We start from the raw sequence: 21,744 nt of genomic DNA on the forward strand, positions 1-21,744 counted from the left end.
TAAATGTCCTTTTATGTGAATGTACTTTTAATCTTCATGGACCCCAGGATGATTAGCTGGCGTTTTGCGTCCGCTGATGGGGATCCAAAATAAAATAAAACAAAACAAAACATCCTCCACTCCGACGCCTGACTGATGCATACCGCATCGCTCTTCATCTGACCCATCCAAGCAGTCCCTTCCTCCATCACAGACTTGTGCAGAGTCCACACAGCCAAATGACCGGCATGCAAACTGTCCCTGAACGCAAAGCACCCTGGGTAGGCCACCATCAGGGGAGGTTGCAGTGACCGAGGGGGCTGTAAATCATGGAAAAAATGACTACGTTTACATGCAGTCAAAATGCGGGTTAAGGTCAATATTCCGGTTACTGAAACATTGGGAATAATCTGTTTCCATGCGTGAGCAAACAGGGTTATCCCTGTTTCCATGGTAATTAATCATTTGGGAAATCTGGATCAAACCAGCGACGCACGGAGAACGTCATGACGCAATTCCCCTCATTTCTGCTTCTTCTTCCTGTATCCAAATCCAAAACAACAACAATAACAGCAGCACGGCGGATAATCAACAGCCCAGTAGAAGTGGTTTTGTTTCTCGTCCCTGTAGTTCGCCTTTTTCAGCGTCTTCCAGCGGAGCTTGATCTGGTCTGGCGTTCGTACGAATCCTGCTTCGCGCAACTTTTGGCTCATCTTTTTGTAAATCTCGCTATCCCGGTACTTTCTACCGTCAACAAATGTATAAATGTTCATATCTTTCATTACATGGAGGTCTACAAACTTCCTGTATACCTGAGGTCTGCTCCAACTGTCAGCTCCTTCAAATCAGGACTAAAAACATTAGTTTACTCAAGCGTACTCCTAAATTAAAGGGGACCTATTATGAAAAACATGTTTTTTCTTGTTTTAACATATATAAAGTGGTCTCCCCTCACCCTGCCAGCAGAGGGGAGATGAAATCCCATGAATTTCTGCAAGGTCTCTGACCCCCGCCCGACAGAATCCCCCAGTGTCACGTGATTTTTTTGAGCCGATTAGAATCTGCTCCCGTCGTGAGTCACGACGGGAGCAGATTTCCATAGGTTGGCCTCCGCTGCTGAAACCACGCCCACAACCAGCTCTCTCCGCCGGCTAGAGCTCCGCCATTGTTCAGCAGCGGTGACTGTTTTCCACCGGTTTCAACAGCGAGGGAGAGTTAAAATGAGGTTTTGCATCGACATTTACCCTCATAAAAGGATCAGTTCCAACAGCACGGACTCGGTAACTGCACACGAGTCAGCGGTAAGTTCCTTTTTTTTTTATGTTATTTATATTTGTATGATCTTTGCATGGGCTAAGTATTTAGCTTAGCTCCGGAGCATCGGGGCCGCATGCGGAGCTGCTCACGGACCGGACCGTCGAGGAGCCCCGGGTTCGGAGCTCCAGACCCGGGGGCTCCGGGGGAGCTGGCGGCTCAGTACCGTAATACATTTTTCTTCTGTGGTTTCAGATTTTCCAAGCAATGCACCTGGAGCTGTTCAACGACACATTCAGAAGACGCGAGGTCCTTCCTTGAGCCAGCAATAGTGCATACATTTTATTTATATATTTTAACAATAAAGTTGCCATTTGTGAAAATTCAGTGTTGTGATTTCTTTACAGTTAACATGATTCATTTGTCTTGTAACATAAGAAGTGAAATGATGAGGAATCGGAGTAAATAACTGTGGTGTACTTGTTTAGAATTAAATTCAATCTTCCTGTTTGCAGACGAGGTGACTAAAGGCTGATCTATGGTTCCGCGTTACACCAACGCAGAGCCTACGGCGTAGGGTACGTGTCGATTTAACGCAGAACCGTGGACACGCTTTGCTACGCAGCCGCTGCTCTTCTGCCCGGAGCGACGCTTTGTGTCCTCCCCTGCTACACGTCATTCAAGCAGCCAATCAGCACAGAGCCTCATTATCATAGCCTCGCCCCTCAGAATGAAGCACAGAAAAAGCTTTAGAAGCGGAAAAAATAAAAACATGGCCCACAGGCTGAATTTCGGATTTATGTAGAAAAAACAAGCTTTAGATTGTTTTTAAGACATTCAAGGCCTGTTTAAAATATACATTAAATGCCATAATATGTCCCCATTAAATACTTACCTACTGCCCTTATTTTTAACAGCTTGTGCTTTTTATTATTTTACTTCTTTTCTTATCATCTTATTCATAATTTTATTCAATCTTATTTGTTATTTACTGTCTAATTATGTCTTGCCGCTTTTAATGTTAATGTAAAGCACTTTGAATTACCTTGTGTTGAATTGTGCTATACAATGCCTTGCCTTACATTTATGAAGTGATTAGTCTCCTCCTGGTCTTGTGTTTCTCCATGTTTATAAAAACTTCCTGGACTCAAAAGACCACGATTCCTTGCAAAAAGAATATGCGCAGAAAATAAATTCCTGTTCCTTTTGATGGGGAAATCCCGTTAGGCGATACATGACCAAATATTCGGGTTGCCGTGCGCAACCGGGTTATTGCTAATATTCCAGTTAGAAAAGGGTTATTGACTGCATGGAAACGTAGTCACTGAGGCTACATTGGCTCTGTTCTCTACGTTGGCTCCAGTATGATTTCGATGTCTCACCCTCGGTGGTTTGAAGACCAGGTTTTCCCGGCCGGACCGATGTCCTGAGGTGCAGTCCAGGGTGACCTGTGGTGACCCCAGGATAGACAGACGGACTGTAAGGGAGGAGGCCGAACTCGCCACAGCAAAGATAATGAATGAAGGCTGTCCCGTCACATTTACCAGTACTCGGAAGCGTAGTTGGTCCTGTAACTCCAGGCGTTGCCACACCAGGAAAACCACCTTGAGACCTGGTAGTAAGCAGACCTGGGGAACCTGTAGTTCCTGAGGAAAAAAGGCAAGGAAAATGTATTTGTATAGCACAATTCAACACAAGGTAATTCAAAGTGCTTTACATCAACATTAAAAGCGGCAAGACACAATTAAACAGTAAATAACAAATACAATTAAATCTGCAAGCAGCGATGAACGGGCCCTCGCACCCTTGTGCACGTTCAGGCTGCAGTGGAAGCTTGTATGACTTGCATGTAGATTCTTCAGGCCTGGATATTTAGCAGATGAAACCAGGTACGACTCTCTATACCAAACCATTCAAAAGTTATGGCAGAAAGTAGGAACTATCAAATATGGACCAATCAGATGAAGGGTGGGTGCGCTTTTTGGCATCTATCGTCGCCACAGTAACGCTTTTGACTGAGAAAAGTAAGGCGCGTAGTCGCAGGATGGAGACGCAAATTTTGATGTATAACACACCTGCACGTTACGGTTCGGGGCGCATTAACTGCCGAAGGAATGGCATAAATTTCGCCAAAATTACCCGATTAATTCAAAATGGCCGACTTCCTGTTCGGTTTCGGCCATAGCGCCAAGAGACTTTTCTTTAGGTTGCGACATGATACAGGTGTGTACTGATTTTCGTGCATGTACGTCAAACCGTATTGTGGGGCTTGAGGCACAAAGTTTTCTAGGGGGCGCTGATGAGCCATTTTGCCACGGCCATTAATGCAAACCATTAAATATCAAAATTTTCGGCAGACCTGGCTTGCGTACAAAATTTGGTGACTTTTGGGGCACGTTTAGGGGGGCCCTCCTTTCGTCGGAAAAACAAAGAAGAAAGAAGAAGAAAAAAAATTCCTACAGATACAATAGGGCCTTCGTAAGTGCTCGGGCCCTAATTAAATAAAATGATAAGAAAAGAGGTAAAATTAAAAAAAAGCTGTTAAAAGTTGTTAAAAAGTAAGGGCAGTAGAGTACAGCAGGTACACATCTCATTCTTACAATGGCAAGAAGTACGTTTCTATACGGTCAAAACGTACAAAGACCGGGTCAAATACAGTATTACAAAAGTAATTTATGTCATGGTTGGTCCTCCAGCCTTCCACTCCCCTCTCTCGTGCTCACTCCATCTGCCAGCCACGCCCACATCGTCACTCACTCCTTTCACCTGCTCTCCCAGCTGCGGCTCCTCAACAATCAGGACAGCATTAAAGCTCCTCTCTCCTGCACTCTCACTGCCAGTCACACTCTGTTTGTAGATGCAAGACCTTCCAGCATTCCCCGTCTTGACTTCCCGTTGCCGAACCTGCCTTGTCTCCTGCTCTCCGTTGCCTGACCTTGTCTTCCGATCTTGACACCGATTGCTGCCTGATCCTTGTTTTGCATAATAAAGCAAACCAGACAAACTACCACCGTGTGCTCCGTGTGCTGCATTTGGGTCCAAAACCTCACCCCGTAACAATTTGTGCCGATTCGTGCGGTGAATTTGACAATTGTACGTCACAATGCCTGCAATCAGGCTGCAATCAGGGCTTATCCGTCACAAGTGTAACTTTGCGCGGTTTTCCTACAATGGCAAGAATTACGTTTCTATATGGTCAAAACGTACAAAGACCAGGTCAAATACAGTATTACAAAAAAAGAAACACAAATACGTGACAACAACACAACACATGGGTGAAACAACAGCAGACTGACGCTGAGACTGCAGAGACCACAGAACGGCCACGGTGGCCCAGGAAGATGGGAGTTTAGGTTCCTCCTTAACCCTTCTGCTGTCTTCGGGTCAAGGAAGGAGGAAGGGAAGAAGGGAGGAAAGAAGGAAGGAAGGAAGAAAGGAAAGAAGGAAGGTGTCAGGGTTTGACACTTCCTCCCAGTTTTAGTTTCAGTTCTGTCTTGCCCCGCCTGTGTCCCATCTGCCCTGATTGTGTCTGCACCTGTGTCTCGTCATGTCTCGTTATCCCCTCAGTATATCTTGTCTTGTCATTCCTTGGTTCGCTGTCGGTCCGTACTGGTTCTCCCTCCATGTCTCCTCATCATTTTTCCTGTTCCTGGTTTTTTGTGTTTTTTGATCCTGCTCTGCAGCGCTCTGTTTTTGCCCTTTTGGAATTAAACCCTTTGTTTTTTGAGAACTCCTGCCTCTGGCCTCCCTCTCTCTCCTGCACTTGGGTCCTAGAAAACCACACCCCTAACAGAAGGGAGAAAAGAAAGATGGACGGAAGGAAGGAAGGAAGGAAGAAAGGAAGGAAGGGGAGAAAAGAGTAAGGGAAGAAGTAGGGCTGGGCGATATATCGAGATTTTAATATAAATCGATATATTTTCAAATGAGACAATATTGTTTATATCGATTTTAATTTTTTTTTTATTTATTTATTTATTTTTTTTGGAAGTAAGGAAGGGAGGGAGGGAGAAAAGAGGAAGGGAGAAGGAAGGAGAGAGCAGGAAGAAAGAAGGACAGGAGAATTAGGTCATTTTGACCCAAAGACAGTACAAGGGTTAACTCACCACAGCCGGTCTCGTCAGAGTGGTCCGTGCAGTCCGGTCGGCCGTCACACAGCACCGACACCAGGACACACTCCTCACTGTGCTGGCACGGGACCTGGCCAGTTGGACAGCGGTGCGCGGCCGTGGTCTCACTGCTGGGGGTCACCAGCTCGTCTGCGCAGGTGGAGGAAAGATTACCATACAAAAAAACGATAATTAAAGTACATTTGGGGGGTTACATAGCCAGTTACGTAATACATCATACTGTGAATGCACTAGTTACAGGTTCAATTAGTATAGAAGGTGTTGAAATTAATAGGGTAAGGGAAACAAAGTTTCTAGGTGTCATTCTGGACAAGAATTTGTGTTGGAAATCACATATACATATAAAACAATAGCTCTGTTACACAAAGTAAAAGATTCACTGGATAACAAGGCATTGTATATTTTATATAACACTATGATTGTGCCATATCTGACCTATTGCGTTGAAGTTTGGGGAAATGCTTGCAAAAAATATACTTAAGTCTATTTACATTTTACAAAAAAAAGCCATCAGAATAATTAGTAGAAAACAATATAGTCCTCCTTCAAATACATTTGTTGTAGTTTTGGTTTTGTTTTTTTTTGTTTTTTTTTATTACGTTTATTGGAAAGTATTTATTTTTTTTAATTGCGTAGTTTGTAATTTTTTATTACATTAATTGAAATTTGATTTCTTAGGAAAAAGGGACAGATAAAATAAGCTTAGTCTTCTTTCTGTTCCCTTTCATTCAAGGAAAGAGATTTGTTGTTATATTGAACTGTTTAGTTTTTCTTTTAATGAATGAAATAAAGGATAAAGAAAGACAGTTACCACCATGGCCACTGCCCTCACCTCCTCTGCAGCCCAGGACCTCCACCCGCAGGTGGAAGGGGTGCCTGAACTCCACCGGGATGATGCGCATGTAGCGAGCTCGGACCAGCCGCCCGAGCCAGCGGGTCACGGGCTTCCTGCCCACCATCCGCACCTCAAACACCTGAGAAACCACCAAAAACACAGATCAAAATAGTGCACAGGGCATTCCTTCTTTACTACCTGCTCTGATTCCTATGGAAGAGTATTAGGACCAGGCAGGAGAAATAATATATGAGAAGGGAAGATTTTTTTTTATTGTGCACTTTGAGAAAAAAGTCGAAATGTCAAGATTAATGTTGACATACAATTTCAAGAATAAAGTCGAAATTTCGAGAATAAAGTTGAAATACATTTCGACTTTTTTCTCGAAATTGTAATTCAACATTATTCTCTACATTTCGACGTTTTTCTCAACATTTCGACTTTTTTCTCAACATTTCCACTTTTTTCTCGAAGTGCATAATGAAAAAAAAAATCTTCCTCCTCTAAAATATTATTTTTATTTTTCTCCTGCCTGGCCCTAATACTCTTCCGTAGCTTCCACGTTTAATTATGACAAAACAAAACAAACAAAAAAGGAAAACCACTAATTGTAGTCAAGTTTGCCAAACATTTTAGGAAGACATACATCGCGTAGTGCTGTGCAGGCAGCCCAAGCCTTGTACAATCACAGCTTAATTTAATTATGTTTATTTTTCAGTCTCTCCATTAAAGGAGCATGAGGCTCCTTTTAAGAAATGAGACTCTCTAGCACCACCCTTCACCACAACGGCCGTTGGGGGTACTGCAGCCAACAGTGAAGCCGGCACGGGAGAACGGGGAGAATGCACATGCAGCGTCATGTGACGTCACATCCACAGGACAGCGCGGGAAATTCGGCCCCACAATTGCAGCACATTTTGCAGCACACAGCCTGTTCAAGGCAACGGAGAGATGCACTAGAGGGCTCATTCTTTTTGGTTTGGAACACTTCATCTGACATTATTACTAGAAAACTTAAAACGTATACGAATTTTTTTCATAAATCCTGCCTCAATCCTCTTTAAGATATGAACAGAAAGGAAGTCATATTTTTTATTTATCTCATCGACCTGCTGTGATATCTATTCATGTTTAAGAGAGCCGTACTCCTGAATTCTGTTTGTAAACCAAAGAGGCGGGAAAATCAACATGAATGTCATTAAAACTAAGACCTGTGGACAGGTTTGTTTGTTTGTTTGTTTTATTTAGGATCCCCATTAGGATTAGCAACAGCATTAGCTATTCTTCCTGGGGTCCGACATACACACAACACACAAATTAACACTTAATACATATCAGACATACATTATACATGACAAACAACACAAAAATAGACACAACTCCCTTAGTCACAAACAACACAGAGGATAAAACTAAATCACCATCATTCTCAGACATAGATACATGGAAATTAAATCAAATAAAACACCTTCATTAACAATACCTGCCTGAAATGACCTTATCTTCGAATTCTTGACCACTTTTCACCTTTATTGTGATAGGGTTTACTCTACCTGTAATTCTATTCAAACTTGATTCTGTTCCTTCCAAATGTCAAGTCATTCAATTTTAAAATATATTGTTTCAACTGAATCTTAAACCAATCTTTGCTACTGTACCTACATGAGAAATATGAACTGGTATAGAGTTCCAGCCAACCATGGCTCTGTAAAAAAAAGTTCTCTGTATCAAACCTGTTCTCACCCTTGGTATGAACCTCCTTTCTGATGTAGTTCTTGTATTGTAACCATGGTGAGCAAAATGACAGTATAACTGTGTACTGTGGACAGTACTGCACAAACAGAACAAAGTAGCGTTTAGAGGTGCAGATGATCCCGGGTACCTTATTGGGGCCACCAGGCTTCCTGTTCTCTGTGTAGTTTGTGAACAGGCTGCTGTGCAGGGCGAACGACAGGCGGTATTTGGTGAGGTAACCCCACATGCGTTCACTGCCCTGCGTCACCAGCCCCGAGATCCACGCAGGTTCCAGGAAATCCACCTGGAAATATGGCTGCGGATCTGTAGGCTTCGGGCTCCAGCCGGGTTCCATCACCTGACTGCAGGAACCAGAGAGAGAGGTTTTTGTTCATGTGCGTCGTCTATAATCTACGGAAGAGTATTAGGGCCAGGCAGGAGAAAAACAAAAATAATATTATATAGTACAATTTCGGGAAAAAAGTCGAAATGTTGGGAAAAAAGTCGAAATGTCGAGAATAATGTTGAAGTACAATTTCTTTGTTTTGATATTTTTATTAGGGGGTAAGGCACAGTTGAGCAGGAATAAACAAAAAAAAGATATACAGTCTACCTCCTTTTTTTTTTTTTTGGAATTAAGAACAGAACAAAAAATCCACACAAAACAATGACAAATACACGAAAATTATTATATTCTTATATACACGTAATATTTAAGTATTTAAGCTAAACAGTATGAATTAAAAAAATAGATGAATAAAAAGGGGGAAAAAAAAAAACAAAAAAAACCCAAAAACAAAAGAAAAGTAAATAAAAAGATAAATAAAAAGGAGGAAGGAAGAAAGGAAAGAGAGAAGAGAGGGAGGGGGGGGATCCGTCAATCAGGAGGCAGGGACTGGAGAGAGTGGAAGAATGTGAGAAAGGGAAGCCACTTATTATAAAATTTGTTGCAACTACCCTTCAGTGAATATTTAATCTTTTCCAGCTTCAGAAAAAACATGGTGTCGTTGAGCCACTGGGTACTAGAAGGAGCCTTAGTCGACTTCCAGTGGAGAAGAAGGTGGCGTCTTGCCAGTAAGGAAGTAAAAGCCAAAATGTCTTTTTGGTTTGAAGTAAACCGGCCATGGTCCTCTGGGAGCCCGAATATGGCAACATGGGGGGAGACTTTTATATTCACCGAGAGTATTTTTGACATGGTGTCAAAATAATTCGACCAAAAGCGAGAAAGTAGTGGGCAAGAGTAAAACATATGGGTTAAATTGCAGGACGAGGCATGACATTTGTCGCATTCGTCAGTGACACTGGGATAGATCTGTGAGAGTCGAGCTTTAGAAAAGTGGACTCTAAACAGTACTTTAAACTGTATAAGTGTAAGACGAGCGCAGGATGAACTTGTGTAAATTTTTTTAAGAGCAGCGTCCCACCAGTTGAAGTACAATTTCGAGAAAAAAGTTGAAGTGTTGAGAAAAAAGGTGAAATTTCGACTTTTTTCTCGAAATTGTATTTAAACATTAATCTAGACATGTGGAAAAATAGAAGCAAGACATCCAGGCACTCGAGACGGGGTAGATTAAAAAGATAAAAAAGCCTTTATTCAAAGACGGCCGCCAACATGTTTCGCCCTATCTGGCCTTCATCAGGGCAAATCAGAGCCTACGGCGTACGGTACGCGGCGACGCACATCGTACGGTGCGCCTCTCCGCCGTAGGCTCTACGTTGGTGTAACGCGGAACCATAAATCAGCCTTTAGAGAGCGCCATTACTTGTCTCCCTGTCTCGCACTCACTCGTCTCTCCGTCTTTCTTCTTGTCTCCGGCTCACTCCTCTCTCCGTGTCATCTCCCTCTATCGCTAACTTCTCTTTCAACCTGTTACGCGCCTCTCATCTCTGTATATAGAGTCAAGCTAATTACACAGATCTGATTGGCTGAGCAGCATCATGTGGGATGGCTTAACTCGTATGCAATTGGTCTGTAAGGTCTGCTAAACAAATGCCGTAAAGAATAGTAAAGCTGCGCTGGTTAAAATAGAAGTGCCCCGTCAAAATGTAGAATCCCTCTGTAATTTATTGATTACAGGTCTGGATCCACGTAGGACGGCGTCTGGGTCCGGACCCGGACCGCGGTCCGCCAGTTAGTGACCTCTGTACTACATCATCCAATATTGTCATGTTAACTTGTTTGTTGTTCTAATCTGCTACTACTACTACCGCTACTACTAAATATTTAATCACTTTTCCAACTGTTGCTCTGCTTACTGCCCCCTATCGGTCACCGCCGGTACAACGTGCTCTCCTCGCGTACTACGCGAGCGACGTTGCGGTTGGTGGTGCACGAGAACGGACGTGAACGGACGCGAACGCAAGCACCAACAGCGAGTATATCTCACGCTTAAGGCAACGACTCACATGTTTGGGACGATGTTCAGCCTTCCAGCATCGGCAGGGCTGTTCTCCCGATGTGAGGACGATGTCAGCTGACCGTAGCGAATTCTGCCGTCCTCCAGTCCCAGGGGAGAGGCGCACACACCTGCAAAATATTTGTACCTTTCAAACACTCACAATCAAACACAGATTCAATAACAGAAGGAAAAAATAGTGGACAACTATATAACAAAGTTAAAACAACGTATGTAAACAAAAAGGGAAATAAAAAAGAAAACTCACCATGATATCCAGGGCTGCCATCCTGTAAATACATCCGATTACAACAAATACATTTACTTTTGTTCCCACTATTATCTTAAAAACTTAAATCTCTTGATCTCCACTAACAAATACAAAGAAGGTGAAAAATGATGTCATAGTTTGGTTTCAGTATATGGTAATAAGATAAGAATGTCACTTGAATCTTGACTTGAAAACTAAATTAATTTATAATTTGAACTAATAGCATGTACTCGTGCTTCGTTAGTATCCCACATTCATCAATGATCAGTATCTACATCGTGAAACATCAGCACATCCTTGACACTTGTCATTGTCCTGCATTAAACCTGGAAGAATCACCGTAAACATCACTTCTTATCAGGAAATAATCAAATGAGCCATATTTATGATGCATAAACACGAGTTCAGATGTTTCATTTCAGCCTTACTGTCGGTGCCTCAGCAGGGCTGGTGACGGCAGCCGTGGAGGGAGTTTTCAGAGGGGAAGGAGTGGGTGTGTGTGGCCTGCAGATGGATAAACCACAAAGATGAGTCAGAGATACACCAACTTTCTAGACACACAGCTGGATAATATTACTAAGTGCTCCACCTCACTGACGGAGTGGTGGCATCGTGGGGGTGACATCCACTTTCATCCTCTCCTCTCGGGCAGTGAGGAATGCCGTCACAGCGCAGCCCCGCGTCGATGCAGCCCCCTGGAGGGGGGCAGGAGAACTGCCCGGGGGGGCAGCGGGGGCTGGGGGCTGTGGAGGAGGGCTGGGTGCCTGCAGGGGAGGAACACTTATGTACTCATAGGTCATTTCCGAATTCGCATACTGTACTACAAGTATACACTGATTTGGCCAAAGTGTACTAAGTAGTATGCTGTATGTGAACAGAAGGAAATCTGCAGTGTGCGAAAAATACCCGGATGTTGTACTGATTTGGAAAAAAATCCGCAGCATGCTTCAAACCAGTCCAGCTCTACTATATCCCAGAATGCAATGCGGCCCGGCCGGGCAGCGCTTTTTTCTTTTTTTTCTCAAAGCTTTATTGAGAAAACAGCTGCAATCGGACAGTGATGTGATGTGAAGGCAGAAAGGAAAGGCACCGTGGAGAGGGAGAAGGAGGAATATAAATGTAAGTAACTTTAATATATAACCTTTTTAATTCAATTCAGTGTAAGGACAACGATTAAAAATTGTGGGTTTTTAATAGTATGTTAGGTTTTTGTTAGTTATCTTAGCGTGCTTGCTACGTAGATAAAAGTGAACTAAGTGTTATGACAACGTTATATATCGGTAGTTCGTTGTATTTTCATGAAATAACTACTTTTCATTGCTGTGTTTTGACAGAGAATTTGTCCGGGAGGTGAAATAAATAGATGCAGAGAGAGGGTTTGGACAAGGAGGAGAAGATGGAGAGAGAACTACTCAACAGAAAGGAGAAGAACTTAATAATAATAATAATAAGTTAATAATAAAATAAAATGAAATTCAATAGACTGATATGTTCATTTCAATACATTTATTAAAATCCCTTTCCATCCCTTATGTCATTTCATCAATGAATGTGGTTTTACTGCTATTTCAACATTTAAGATAAGATAATCCTTTATTAGTCCCACATCTGGGAAATTTGCAAAATATGGCCCGACTGGAATCAAACCCACGTTCCCTGTACGTAAGTCGCCTACTGAACCTGTTGAACTGTTAAAGTTATATCTATCTATCTATCTAGTAAAAACATGAAGCTTCACTTTATATTCAGACAAACTAACGTGACAGCTACGACTGTTAGATTTCATCTATTAAACCAACATTTATTTTCCTAAATGATTTATTTCAGCCAGCGCTGATGCTCCACAGGGCTGCAGGTTTCTCCCCGGGACGGCGCCGTGGGTTGACCCAGCGATCGCGTCTGTTCTCCGGCCGTGAGCTGCTGATGAGGCCGGACCGGCGGCTCTTCTGATCCCCGAAACATTGGATCAAATTTCTTAACAGGTGTTATTTGGAGAAACTTGCTACTAAACTAAACGGTTACTTTTACGCCTGAAAAGATGTTAAAACGTAATAAAGTGGCATATTAACAGCGCTACAGCTGGAATTACAATCCTGGTCCTCGTGGGCCCCTGTCCTGCATGTTTTAGATGTTTCCCTGCTTCAGCACACCGTGATACAAGTACCTGTGTCATCAACAGAGCTGTGCAGACCTTGGTGACAAGCTAATTAGGACCTTTAATTAGAATCAGGTGTGTTGGTGCAGGGAAACATCTAAAACATGCAGGACAGGGGTCCACGAGGACCAGGATTGAGAAGCACTGCTCTAGTCTGCTTTTAAATCTCGTCTTTCGCTGACGTTTTGGTGCGAGATGCATTCTGGGATACACTGTAGCACACTGCTGTGTGAACGGTCTGCTGGAGCAGCGTACTGAATCCTTCATTTAGTAGGCAGTATTCAGTGCATACTTTGCAGTATGTAGCATGTAGTGCGGTAGTGTCCGAATTCGGAAACGGCCATACTGTTGGTTTGGCACACTAACCACGTGTACGGAAGAGTATTAGGGCCATGCAGGAGAAAAAATATTTGAGAGGGGAAGATTTTTTTTATTGTGCACTTCGAGAAAAAAAGTCGAAATGTCGAGAAAAAAGTCGAAATGTCGAGATTAATGTTGAAATACAATTTCAAGAATAAAGTCGAAAATTTGTGAATAAAGTCGAAATTTCGAGAATAAAGTTGAAATACAATTTCGTGAATAAAGTGGAAATGTCTCCCCTGGCCCATCAAATCCAGTTAGGAGAGCGACTGACAGCTATACGTAAGTTTCGGAAGTTATGCAACTCCATATGTGTGATATGTGTTTCAAATCAATATCGTAAAGCCAATTCTTGTATTCTGAACCTTGTTGTTACACTGTTTGTTATAGTCTCAGAAGGTTGACTTTATTCTCAAAATTTTTACATTTTTTCTCAAAATTGTACTTCAACATTATTTTCGACATTTCAACTTTTTTCTCAACATTTCGACTTTTTTCTCGAAATTGTACTTCAACATTATTCTCGACATTTCGACTTTTTTCTCGACATTTCGACTTTTTTCTCGAAATGCATAATGAAAAAAAAATCTTCCTCCTCTAAAATATTATTTTTATTTTTCTCCTGCCTGGCCCTAATACTCTTCCGTACAAGTGTCCTTATGGACAGTTAAGGCAGAACAAAGAAGAAGAAAAAATTAAAGAAAAGGACTAAACGTTAAAAAATCTGAACAAAGGTCCGACAGCTCACCGCAGTGCATCTCGTCTGATCCGTCCCCGCAGTCGTTCACCCCGTCACAGACGACTCCCAGGGGGCCTGCCGGCACACAGCGACCGTTCCCACAGCTGAACTCCTTCTCTCTGCACCCCCCTGGAGAGACCGGAGAGACCGGAGAAGGTGGAGTCGGGGTCGACCAACGGGAACCTGCAGGAGAGGGAAGGGAAGAGTGAAAAACAGGTTTTCTCTTGCTTTAACATATATAAAGTGGTCTCCCCTCAGTCTGCCAACTCAGAGAAGGAGGAAAACAACCAAATTCTGCAGTGCCTGTACAGCCGCCCAGATGAGCCGTCCAGTGTGATGTGGCTTCTACGAGCCAATAAGATTCTGCGCATTTTCGTTACGTAACCAAAGTGCAAACCACGCCCACAACCAATGTTCCCCCTGAGCAAACTGAGGACTACTGTGAGCAACATCAGATGTGCACGCTTTATTTTTAAATAAGTAATTTGGTCCACTTAAAAAAAGACAAAAATCTGAAAAATGGGATGTGTAGATGTTATACAGTATGTGAGAGTCCGGCTTTGGCCATAGGAAGAATCCTGATTTTTAAAAAGAAAATTGTTTTATTTAATTTTCAACAAATTATGTGTACACAAGAAAACGCTCACATTCACTGGTAGACAGTACTCGAGTTGTAAAAAAAAATCAGGGGGGGATGGTGTATTTGATCATATGGGGACAGATAATTTGTGCTGAATACAAATAATATAATATATTACAAATAATAGCAGTGACCAAAACAGCTGCAGAAATACTGCAGGAATGACATAGCAGCAGTTAAATGCAGCCTTCTGTAAGCTTTAAATATCCACTGGACTTACATCAAATACATCAAAACACAACAATAAAAAACAATCAATATGACTCTGTCCTTCACAGGATAAGTAAAATGGATCACTGCAAAAACTCAAAATCTTAACAAAAAATATTGGTCTTATTTCCAGTAAAAAGGTCTCATTTTAGTAAAAGAATCTCATTAAACTTAAAAAAAAGACTCGTCACTGGAAAAAACAACAATTTTAACTTGTTTCAAGTAAATTTTCACTTAAAATAAGTAAAAAATCTGCCAGTGGAACAAGATTTTTTTTTGCTTGTAATAAGAAGATAAATCTTGTCCCAATGGCAGATTTTTCTACTTATTTCAAGTGAAAATTTACTTGAAACAGGTGAAAATTGTCAAATAAATATTTTTCTGGTGTTATTTTTCTGGTGATGACTCTAAATGTTGAAATAGCAGTAAAACCACATTCATTGATGAAATTACATAAGGGATGGAAAGGGGGGATGGCAGTTTTACAGGGGGGATGATATGGACCGTTTTTATTTCAGGAGGGGATGCCATCCCCCCTCATCCCCCCTCAACTCCAGTACTGCTGGCAGACACAGCAATTGTATCGACAGCTTTTAGCAGAGGCTTCAGACTTTCTCGCATCCGGGATCCCCACAGCTCCTTGTATTCCCCAAATCCTTGAATACTTCTCCTCCTCTCGCGGAACCATAAATCAGGCTTTACGAGTGAACGTCTCACGAGGGGCAGTCGCATTGCGACGCCACTGTAGCCAAATCGCAAGGAGAGAACAGAGAACTGTGAGCTCATGAGAAGTCCCGGTACACCGTAAAAGGTCCCGGTATGCCAGAGGCTAATATTGAGAAGTGGGGGTACTCCGTACCGCTGCGTACCGGCCCACTTAAAGGCACTGCGCTGGATAGATTTTCTTGTGCGCTGAGACTATGCGGGCAGTGCGCGATTGCGCACGCGCGCAGCTTAGAGGGAACATTGCCCACAACTATAAAACGGTGTAACTGCATGCGAGCGTCCGACTATCGTAGCACTGCGTGACATCGTCTCTCTGTCCATCTCCCTCCAGCAGCTGCCACTTTATTGAGGTTTTTGTAGTGAAATGAGGAGGAATCATAGAGATAACTTCTCATTTCAACTAACTGGATCAGCCGTTCCTCATCATGACTGTTTCCTACAGCGCTTTCAACCGGCTTTCAACACGAGCGACAGGAAGAAAATAGAAGCAGGACGTCCGACAAATGTTCAGCTAAAAACGCTGCGTCGCTGCGGCTAGTTAGGACAGTCCAATAGAAAATAAAGCAATGGAATTGATTTTGTCGCTGACGCTTGCTCGCATCGCATGCAGCTATGACACGGTGTAAAATCTAATATATCGTTCCGCGTTACACCAACGCAGAGCCTACGGCGTAGGGCCTGCGTCGTTTTAACGCAGAACCATAATTCAGGCTTAACTCCGCCGGCCGGAGCTTCCGCCATTTTTTCTTAGCGGTGTATCACGTCATTCAGAAAGCCAATCAGCACTGAGCCTCATTATCATAACCCCACCCACTCAGAATCCCTCATAGAGAATGAGGTTAGAAACTGGGAAGATAAAGACATGGCTCAGAGGCTGAATTTTTAATTTATTTAGAAAAAACAATCAAAAGCTTGTTTTTAAGACATTCAAGGCCTGTTTAAAATAGGGATTAGATGCCATAATAGGTCTCCTTTAAGCGGTCTACTCACCATCCCCGCAGCCCATGACCTCAAGCCGGAGGTAGATGCCGTTTTTGAAGTCATGGGGCAGCAGGCGGACGAACCGGGCCGACACCATCCTGTCCAGTCTGTTCTCCGCCACACCTCCGTCATCAGAGTTGGCCAGAAAAACCTGCAGCGACAACAACTATATTTTCAGGTCTGTAAAGTGCCCGAGCGTTGGTTTGACCTGCGCCGCTAGTGGACCTTGGCTCGGGGCCGGGCGTCAGACACCAGCTCCTTGTACGTGTGCCACCGGTGTCCATCCGGGCTGAACTGGAGGGAGAAGCTGGACACGAAGGTGCTGAACGCACCACCGCCCTGAGTCAGCACGCCTGCAGAACATTTAGTACACATGTCAGTGGTGTACAACGCACACTAGTTCACTAGGGTTGCCAACTCCCTGTAAAATAAATAAGGGACACCTCATCAACCCGACTACCTTCACACTTCCTGGCGTGGTCCCTTTTTTGTGTGAGTGAAACGATTTTTTAACTATTTGAATCAAACCTGAATTGAATTAGCTGCATATTTTTGAATGTCATAAACACATGGGAAACAAATTATTATCCAGCAATTCACTTTAATACAAAATAACAAAATGAACTGAATAAAATAAGTATCTTTCTTAAACAGAAACCTGTCCTGCTTAACTTAAAATTGTATAAATTAATATAAAACAATAGAAAGAAAGCAGAACATCCATTCTGTAATAAAATGCACATTTTTAGTGCAAACAGAAAGTGTGTAGAAAACTTGTAAACATATTTGTGCCTCAAAGGCCATGACTGTAGCTACAGTTGTAATAAAACAGAAACTAATAACTTGTGAACTCAACAGCTCAATGCCATTTTCCATTGGCATTTTATGACTATTTTCTGACAGTAATACGGGACAAAGTGCGTTCTTTTTCAGTTCAATACGGGACGCAGACTTTAGTTTATAAATACAGGACGATTCCGTTTTTCAAGGGACGGTTGGCAACCCTGTAGTTCACTAGTCCATAGCGCTGCACATGCACGTGATTTACCCGTGATGTTGTATGGTTTCAGCAGGTCTACTTGTATGTAGGGACTCCGTGTGTCACCAGCGTGGCCCTCCGGTCTCCGCTGGGGTAAATCCTTATACTCCTCTGGCTCTGGACTCCAGCCCTGCACACCAACGTTTCACAGAGTATATCATTATTTAGTGCCTTTAGTAGCTGCCCTGTCTTGACTTTTAAAAAGGTGCTGCTGGTATTTACAAAACAGGGAAGCAAGTTAGCAAGTCAGCTTCTCAGAGACATGGATCTAGTGACGTTGGTGCCTGTTGTACATGTAGGGCAAGCATCGTCAGGCTGAGTTGAACCGTAGGGGGGTAAATCTTTCAGCGTCCCACGAGTCGGTCCGTAGGGGCGGGATTTCTGATTCCAAACTACTTTTGGTTCATTTAAGATGTGTGTGTTTTAAATACAGAAATGACACACATAACTGAGGCTGCACCTTCCCACACGGCGCGCCGTATGGTCAGGAAAATACAGTAGTTATAGTAGGTTGCTTGGGTAATTGCTGAAGCGACTCGTTACCAGCTGGACATTTCTGCAGACACTATTTATCATTTGAGACCAAAGGTTAGTTGAATTTGTTAAAGCTCAGATAAGCGAGTGAACCAGTATTTTGAAGCATTATCACTAAATATGAGGCAGAGGGCAGATGGGAAGGTGTGATCCTACATACCTACGTACATCTAAACCCTCCTTTAAAAGTGGTCGTGTACCTGGAGGTCCCTGTGCATGTCCCACCCGTGCAGACGAGCGGCCTCAGGGGGGTGACCCGCCTGCTGGGACGAGGCTGTGAAGCTGGACGCTGGTAGAGTCTGGACTCCCAGGGGAGCCCAACACTCGTCTGGACAGAGAACAGGGAATACAAATATGAGTAATAAATACTAAATATTACAGTAAGTTTAAAAAAGAAAACTATGAACCAAAGTAGATTCTCTGAAAGCAAGTATTACTTACTTTAAACCATACCTGTCAAGTCTTTACGGAAGAGTATTAGGGCCAGGCAGGAGAAAAATTCAAATAATATATTTTTCATTATGCACTTCGAGAAAAAAGTCAAAATGCAGAGAAAAAAGTCAAAATGTCGAGATTAATGCTGAAGTACAATTTCGTGAAAAAAAGTCTAAATGTTAAGAAAAAAGTCAAAATTTCGTGAATAAAGTTGAAATGTTGAGGAAAAAGGTGAAATTTCGACTTCATTCACGAAATTTAGACTTTATTCTTGAAATAGTATTTCAACATTATTCGACAATAGTTCACTTTTGTGTTTACATTTAGGCTCTATTATAGGAATTACATACATAGGAAGTACACGGTATTTCAGTGTCAAAGGTCTGCCTGTCAGATTCTGAGCATATAATTGTAGTTTGTAAGTGGTTGACGGGTCGTTATTTTAGATTTCTTGTAAACCTGTCTTAAAATGTAACCTCGGTTGGGCTGGTTGGACAGCGGGTGGCAGAAATGTTCCCTTATTTTTAAATCCCAAACTTGACAGGTATGTTTTAAACTGTAAAGCAATAAAAAGACACTGACCTTCAGGAGGAAGTGGATATGTGGGGACCAGGGGTGTGCTGCCCCCTGCTGGTTTGGAGGTGACCCTGTCGGGGCTGGTGGTGACAGACTCGGTGGCATTTTCACCTACACATCATCAAGACAGAACCTTGTAAACGCTTAGGCCTGTGTTGAAAAAAATCGAATTTCCGATCCTAAATCGATTCTCATGTAAATTTCTAAAAATCGATTCGTATGTGTAAAGATCGATTTTTTTTTTCATCATTGCATTACAACTTTTGGTATTTTTTTGTTTATGCCCAAAAAAGGAATGTTTTGTTGGACACGAGAATAACTATTGCCATGTTTTTGCCTTTAAATATGTTCAAAGGTATGAAAACATTAAGGTTTTCAGTTATAATTGCATAAATTGTCTATATTTCATTACTTTATATACTGTCTTGAGGTTACATTTGCATAAAATGCTTAAAACCAAATTCTCAAAAATGTAAAACCGAAAAAAAACTAAAATGGAAAAAAAATACGGAATGTGTTAAAAAATAAAACTGATTTCATACGTCCTGTTTGCTGCTCTGGATCTGTTTGGTAATTCTGCCACATGATGTTTCTGAAAGCAGTTCTATCAGCATTCTGGGAGCTGATTGGTCCTTACAGCATCATTAGCTGTTAATACTTGCTGTTGAATCTCAATATAATACTAGTATTAATATGTTGCATAAATACAGTCATATAATTCATGCAACAGCTGAAAAAAACAGTTTTAATAACACTAACCCAAATCAATATCGGAATCGAATCGAATCAAATCTTGATAATCGATTCTGAATCTTAAAAATCGGAATCAAATCGATTCTTGACATTTGAATGGATCCCCAGCCCTGTAAACGCTGTCACTTTAGTATTAAGTGTGGGATGAATGTTCTTTCTTGAATCTATTTCAAAAATGTAAACATTTAAAAAGCTGGAACTTTCTAGAGTTTTTTTTGACACATTAAAGCCACTGAGGTCAGTTATTTATGGTTAATTTAGTATGTAAATAACTGTCTTCAAAGATAAAGAGGACACTTCATGAAAAGATTCCTTACCAAATTCAAAGAACCAATCATCTTAAGAGATCTTTTATTTATAGATCAGTGACTTTGTGGAATAACCTGCCTCAAACCTCTGCTGCATATACAACAAATTAACTAAAAGAATCTTAAAGTCTACTTAACATTGTAAAGTTTTTATTGCATTGAGTTAAATCATGTAATCACTTTGTATTTGTAATTGTATAATGTGGACCCCAGGAAGACATGCTGGTTCTTATGGCACCAGCTAATGGGGATCCTTAATCAAATCAAATCAAATCAAAAGAGTTTAAGAGCATACATTTATGTGTCTGAAGTGAGTGTCAAGAGAAAGCACTTTACTTTAAAACCCTGTCTCTTAATGTTGAACTGATGACATTTAAAAAACGTGATCAGACTCAGGACTACGCAGCCTCCCCATTTTCATCTCAAGCTGCACTCATCTTCAGGATGTACTGCTTCGCCGGCTATATTTGCACAGTGCAGACATTTCAAGTTTGCTCCAGGTCTCTTTATGAGTCTTTATGAGGGACTACCATTACGTTTGATGAGAGTAAACAGCCAGACAGCTGTGAGGATTTTTACCTTGGCAGTAACAACACCTGTCTGCCTCGCCGGGAACCAACTTCAGGCCCTACAGACACAAAGGAGACATCGTGGAAAGGAAGAGATTGGTGCAATCAAACATGGAGGACTGAACTCAAATAACTGCAAAAGTGCTGCACACACTCACAAACGTGTTAGCTGTCTATGAAAACGGACGGAAGGAACGGACGAACGAGCTGCAGTTTTAATGTAAGTGCAACACAGAAGCATAATCTTTGAGATTTAAATGTACGTAAAACGCAGGGATTCTGCTGCTTTATAGCTTGAATAACCCCCCTCCTTGAAGTGATACACCTATGAGAGCATAGACAATAGGTTGACGGTGGACTTTGTTGTGTCACAGGTCGCTAGGCAACAGAAAGTATCTCAACCATGTCTTTTGTTTGTGTATGTTTTAGTTTCTAAACCCAGCCATGTTTTTAGAATAATAAAAAAAAGTGAAAAGCACAAAACACTGCAAAAACTCAAAATCTTACCAGGAATATTTGTCTTATTTCTAGTTAAAATGTCTAATTTTTAGTCAAAAAATCTCATTATACTTTAAACAAGCGTCATTACCAGAAAAATAACTTGTTATTTGACAATTTTCACCTGTTTCAAGTAAATGTTCACTTGAAATAAGTAGAAAAATCTGCAGATTTGTCTTAAAATCTACTTGAAACAGGTGAAAATTGTTGTTTTTTTTCAGTGATGAGTCTTGTTTTAAGTGTAATGGCATTTTTGTTTGACAAAAAATAAGACATTTTAACTAGAAATAAGACAAATATTCTTGTTAAGATTTTGAGTTTTTGCAGTGAACCAATCGGCTTAAACCCTGGTCCGTTTAGTAGCAGCAAAAAAAGAGTGTTTTGTGGATTATAAAAAAGTTCATTTTGTGACAGTTTTACATTATCCAACATGTGGGCATGTGACAAGTATGTAGCGAGGTTTGGGACTTAACTTCTTCTTTTTTTTTTTTAACAGTTTCTGTGGAACTGCTTGGCTATGTGCTTTCTGTTCTGGTTCTGATGTGTGTAAACACTGATCAGCTCTGCTGAGGAGAAAATATCTGACAGGGCCACCAAACCCCGCCACGAACCTTGCAACTGACTG

At 41.7% G+C, this 21,744-nt stretch overlaps 1 protein-coding gene across 1 annotated transcript in view; it reads right to left on the reverse strand.

Annotated features, from left to right (window-relative positions):
• The window catches only part of sspo (SCO-spondin), a 188,788-nt gene that overhangs the window by 118,418 nt on the left and 48,626 nt on the right, over positions 1-21,744 (reverse strand). The window contains exons 41-57 of the mRNA XM_061714052.1: positions 20,632-20,680; positions 18,998-19,102; positions 18,181-18,308; positions 17,456-17,576; positions 16,633-16,760; positions 16,417-16,558; positions 13,860-14,033; positions 11,186-11,360; positions 11,025-11,100; positions 10,594-10,615; positions 10,336-10,456; positions 8,078-8,291; positions 6,193-6,334; positions 5,337-5,489; positions 2,792-2,879; positions 2,616-2,710; positions 144-299 (exon numbers count right to left, since the gene is read on the reverse strand). Of these exons, the coding sequence (XP_061570036.1) occupies positions 144-299; positions 2,616-2,710; positions 2,792-2,879; positions 5,337-5,489; positions 6,193-6,334; positions 8,078-8,291; positions 10,336-10,456; positions 10,594-10,615; positions 11,025-11,100; positions 11,186-11,360; positions 13,860-14,033; positions 16,417-16,558; positions 16,633-16,760; positions 17,456-17,576; positions 18,181-18,308; positions 18,998-19,102; positions 20,632-20,680 (2,089 nt within the window). The remainder of the gene's footprint in view (positions 1-143; positions 300-2,615; positions 2,711-2,791; positions 2,880-5,336; positions 5,490-6,192; positions 6,335-8,077; positions 8,292-10,335; positions 10,457-10,593; positions 10,616-11,024; positions 11,101-11,185; positions 11,361-13,859; positions 14,034-16,416; positions 16,559-16,632; positions 16,761-17,455; positions 17,577-18,180; positions 18,309-18,997; positions 19,103-20,631; positions 20,681-21,744) is intronic.

This window comes from Cololabis saira, chromosome 22, assembly GCF_033807715.1.
Source record: "Cololabis saira isolate AMF1-May2022 chromosome 22, fColSai1.1, whole genome shotgun sequence".
Lineage (NCBI taxonomy): Eukaryota > Metazoa > Chordata > Actinopteri > Beloniformes > Belonidae > Cololabis > Cololabis saira.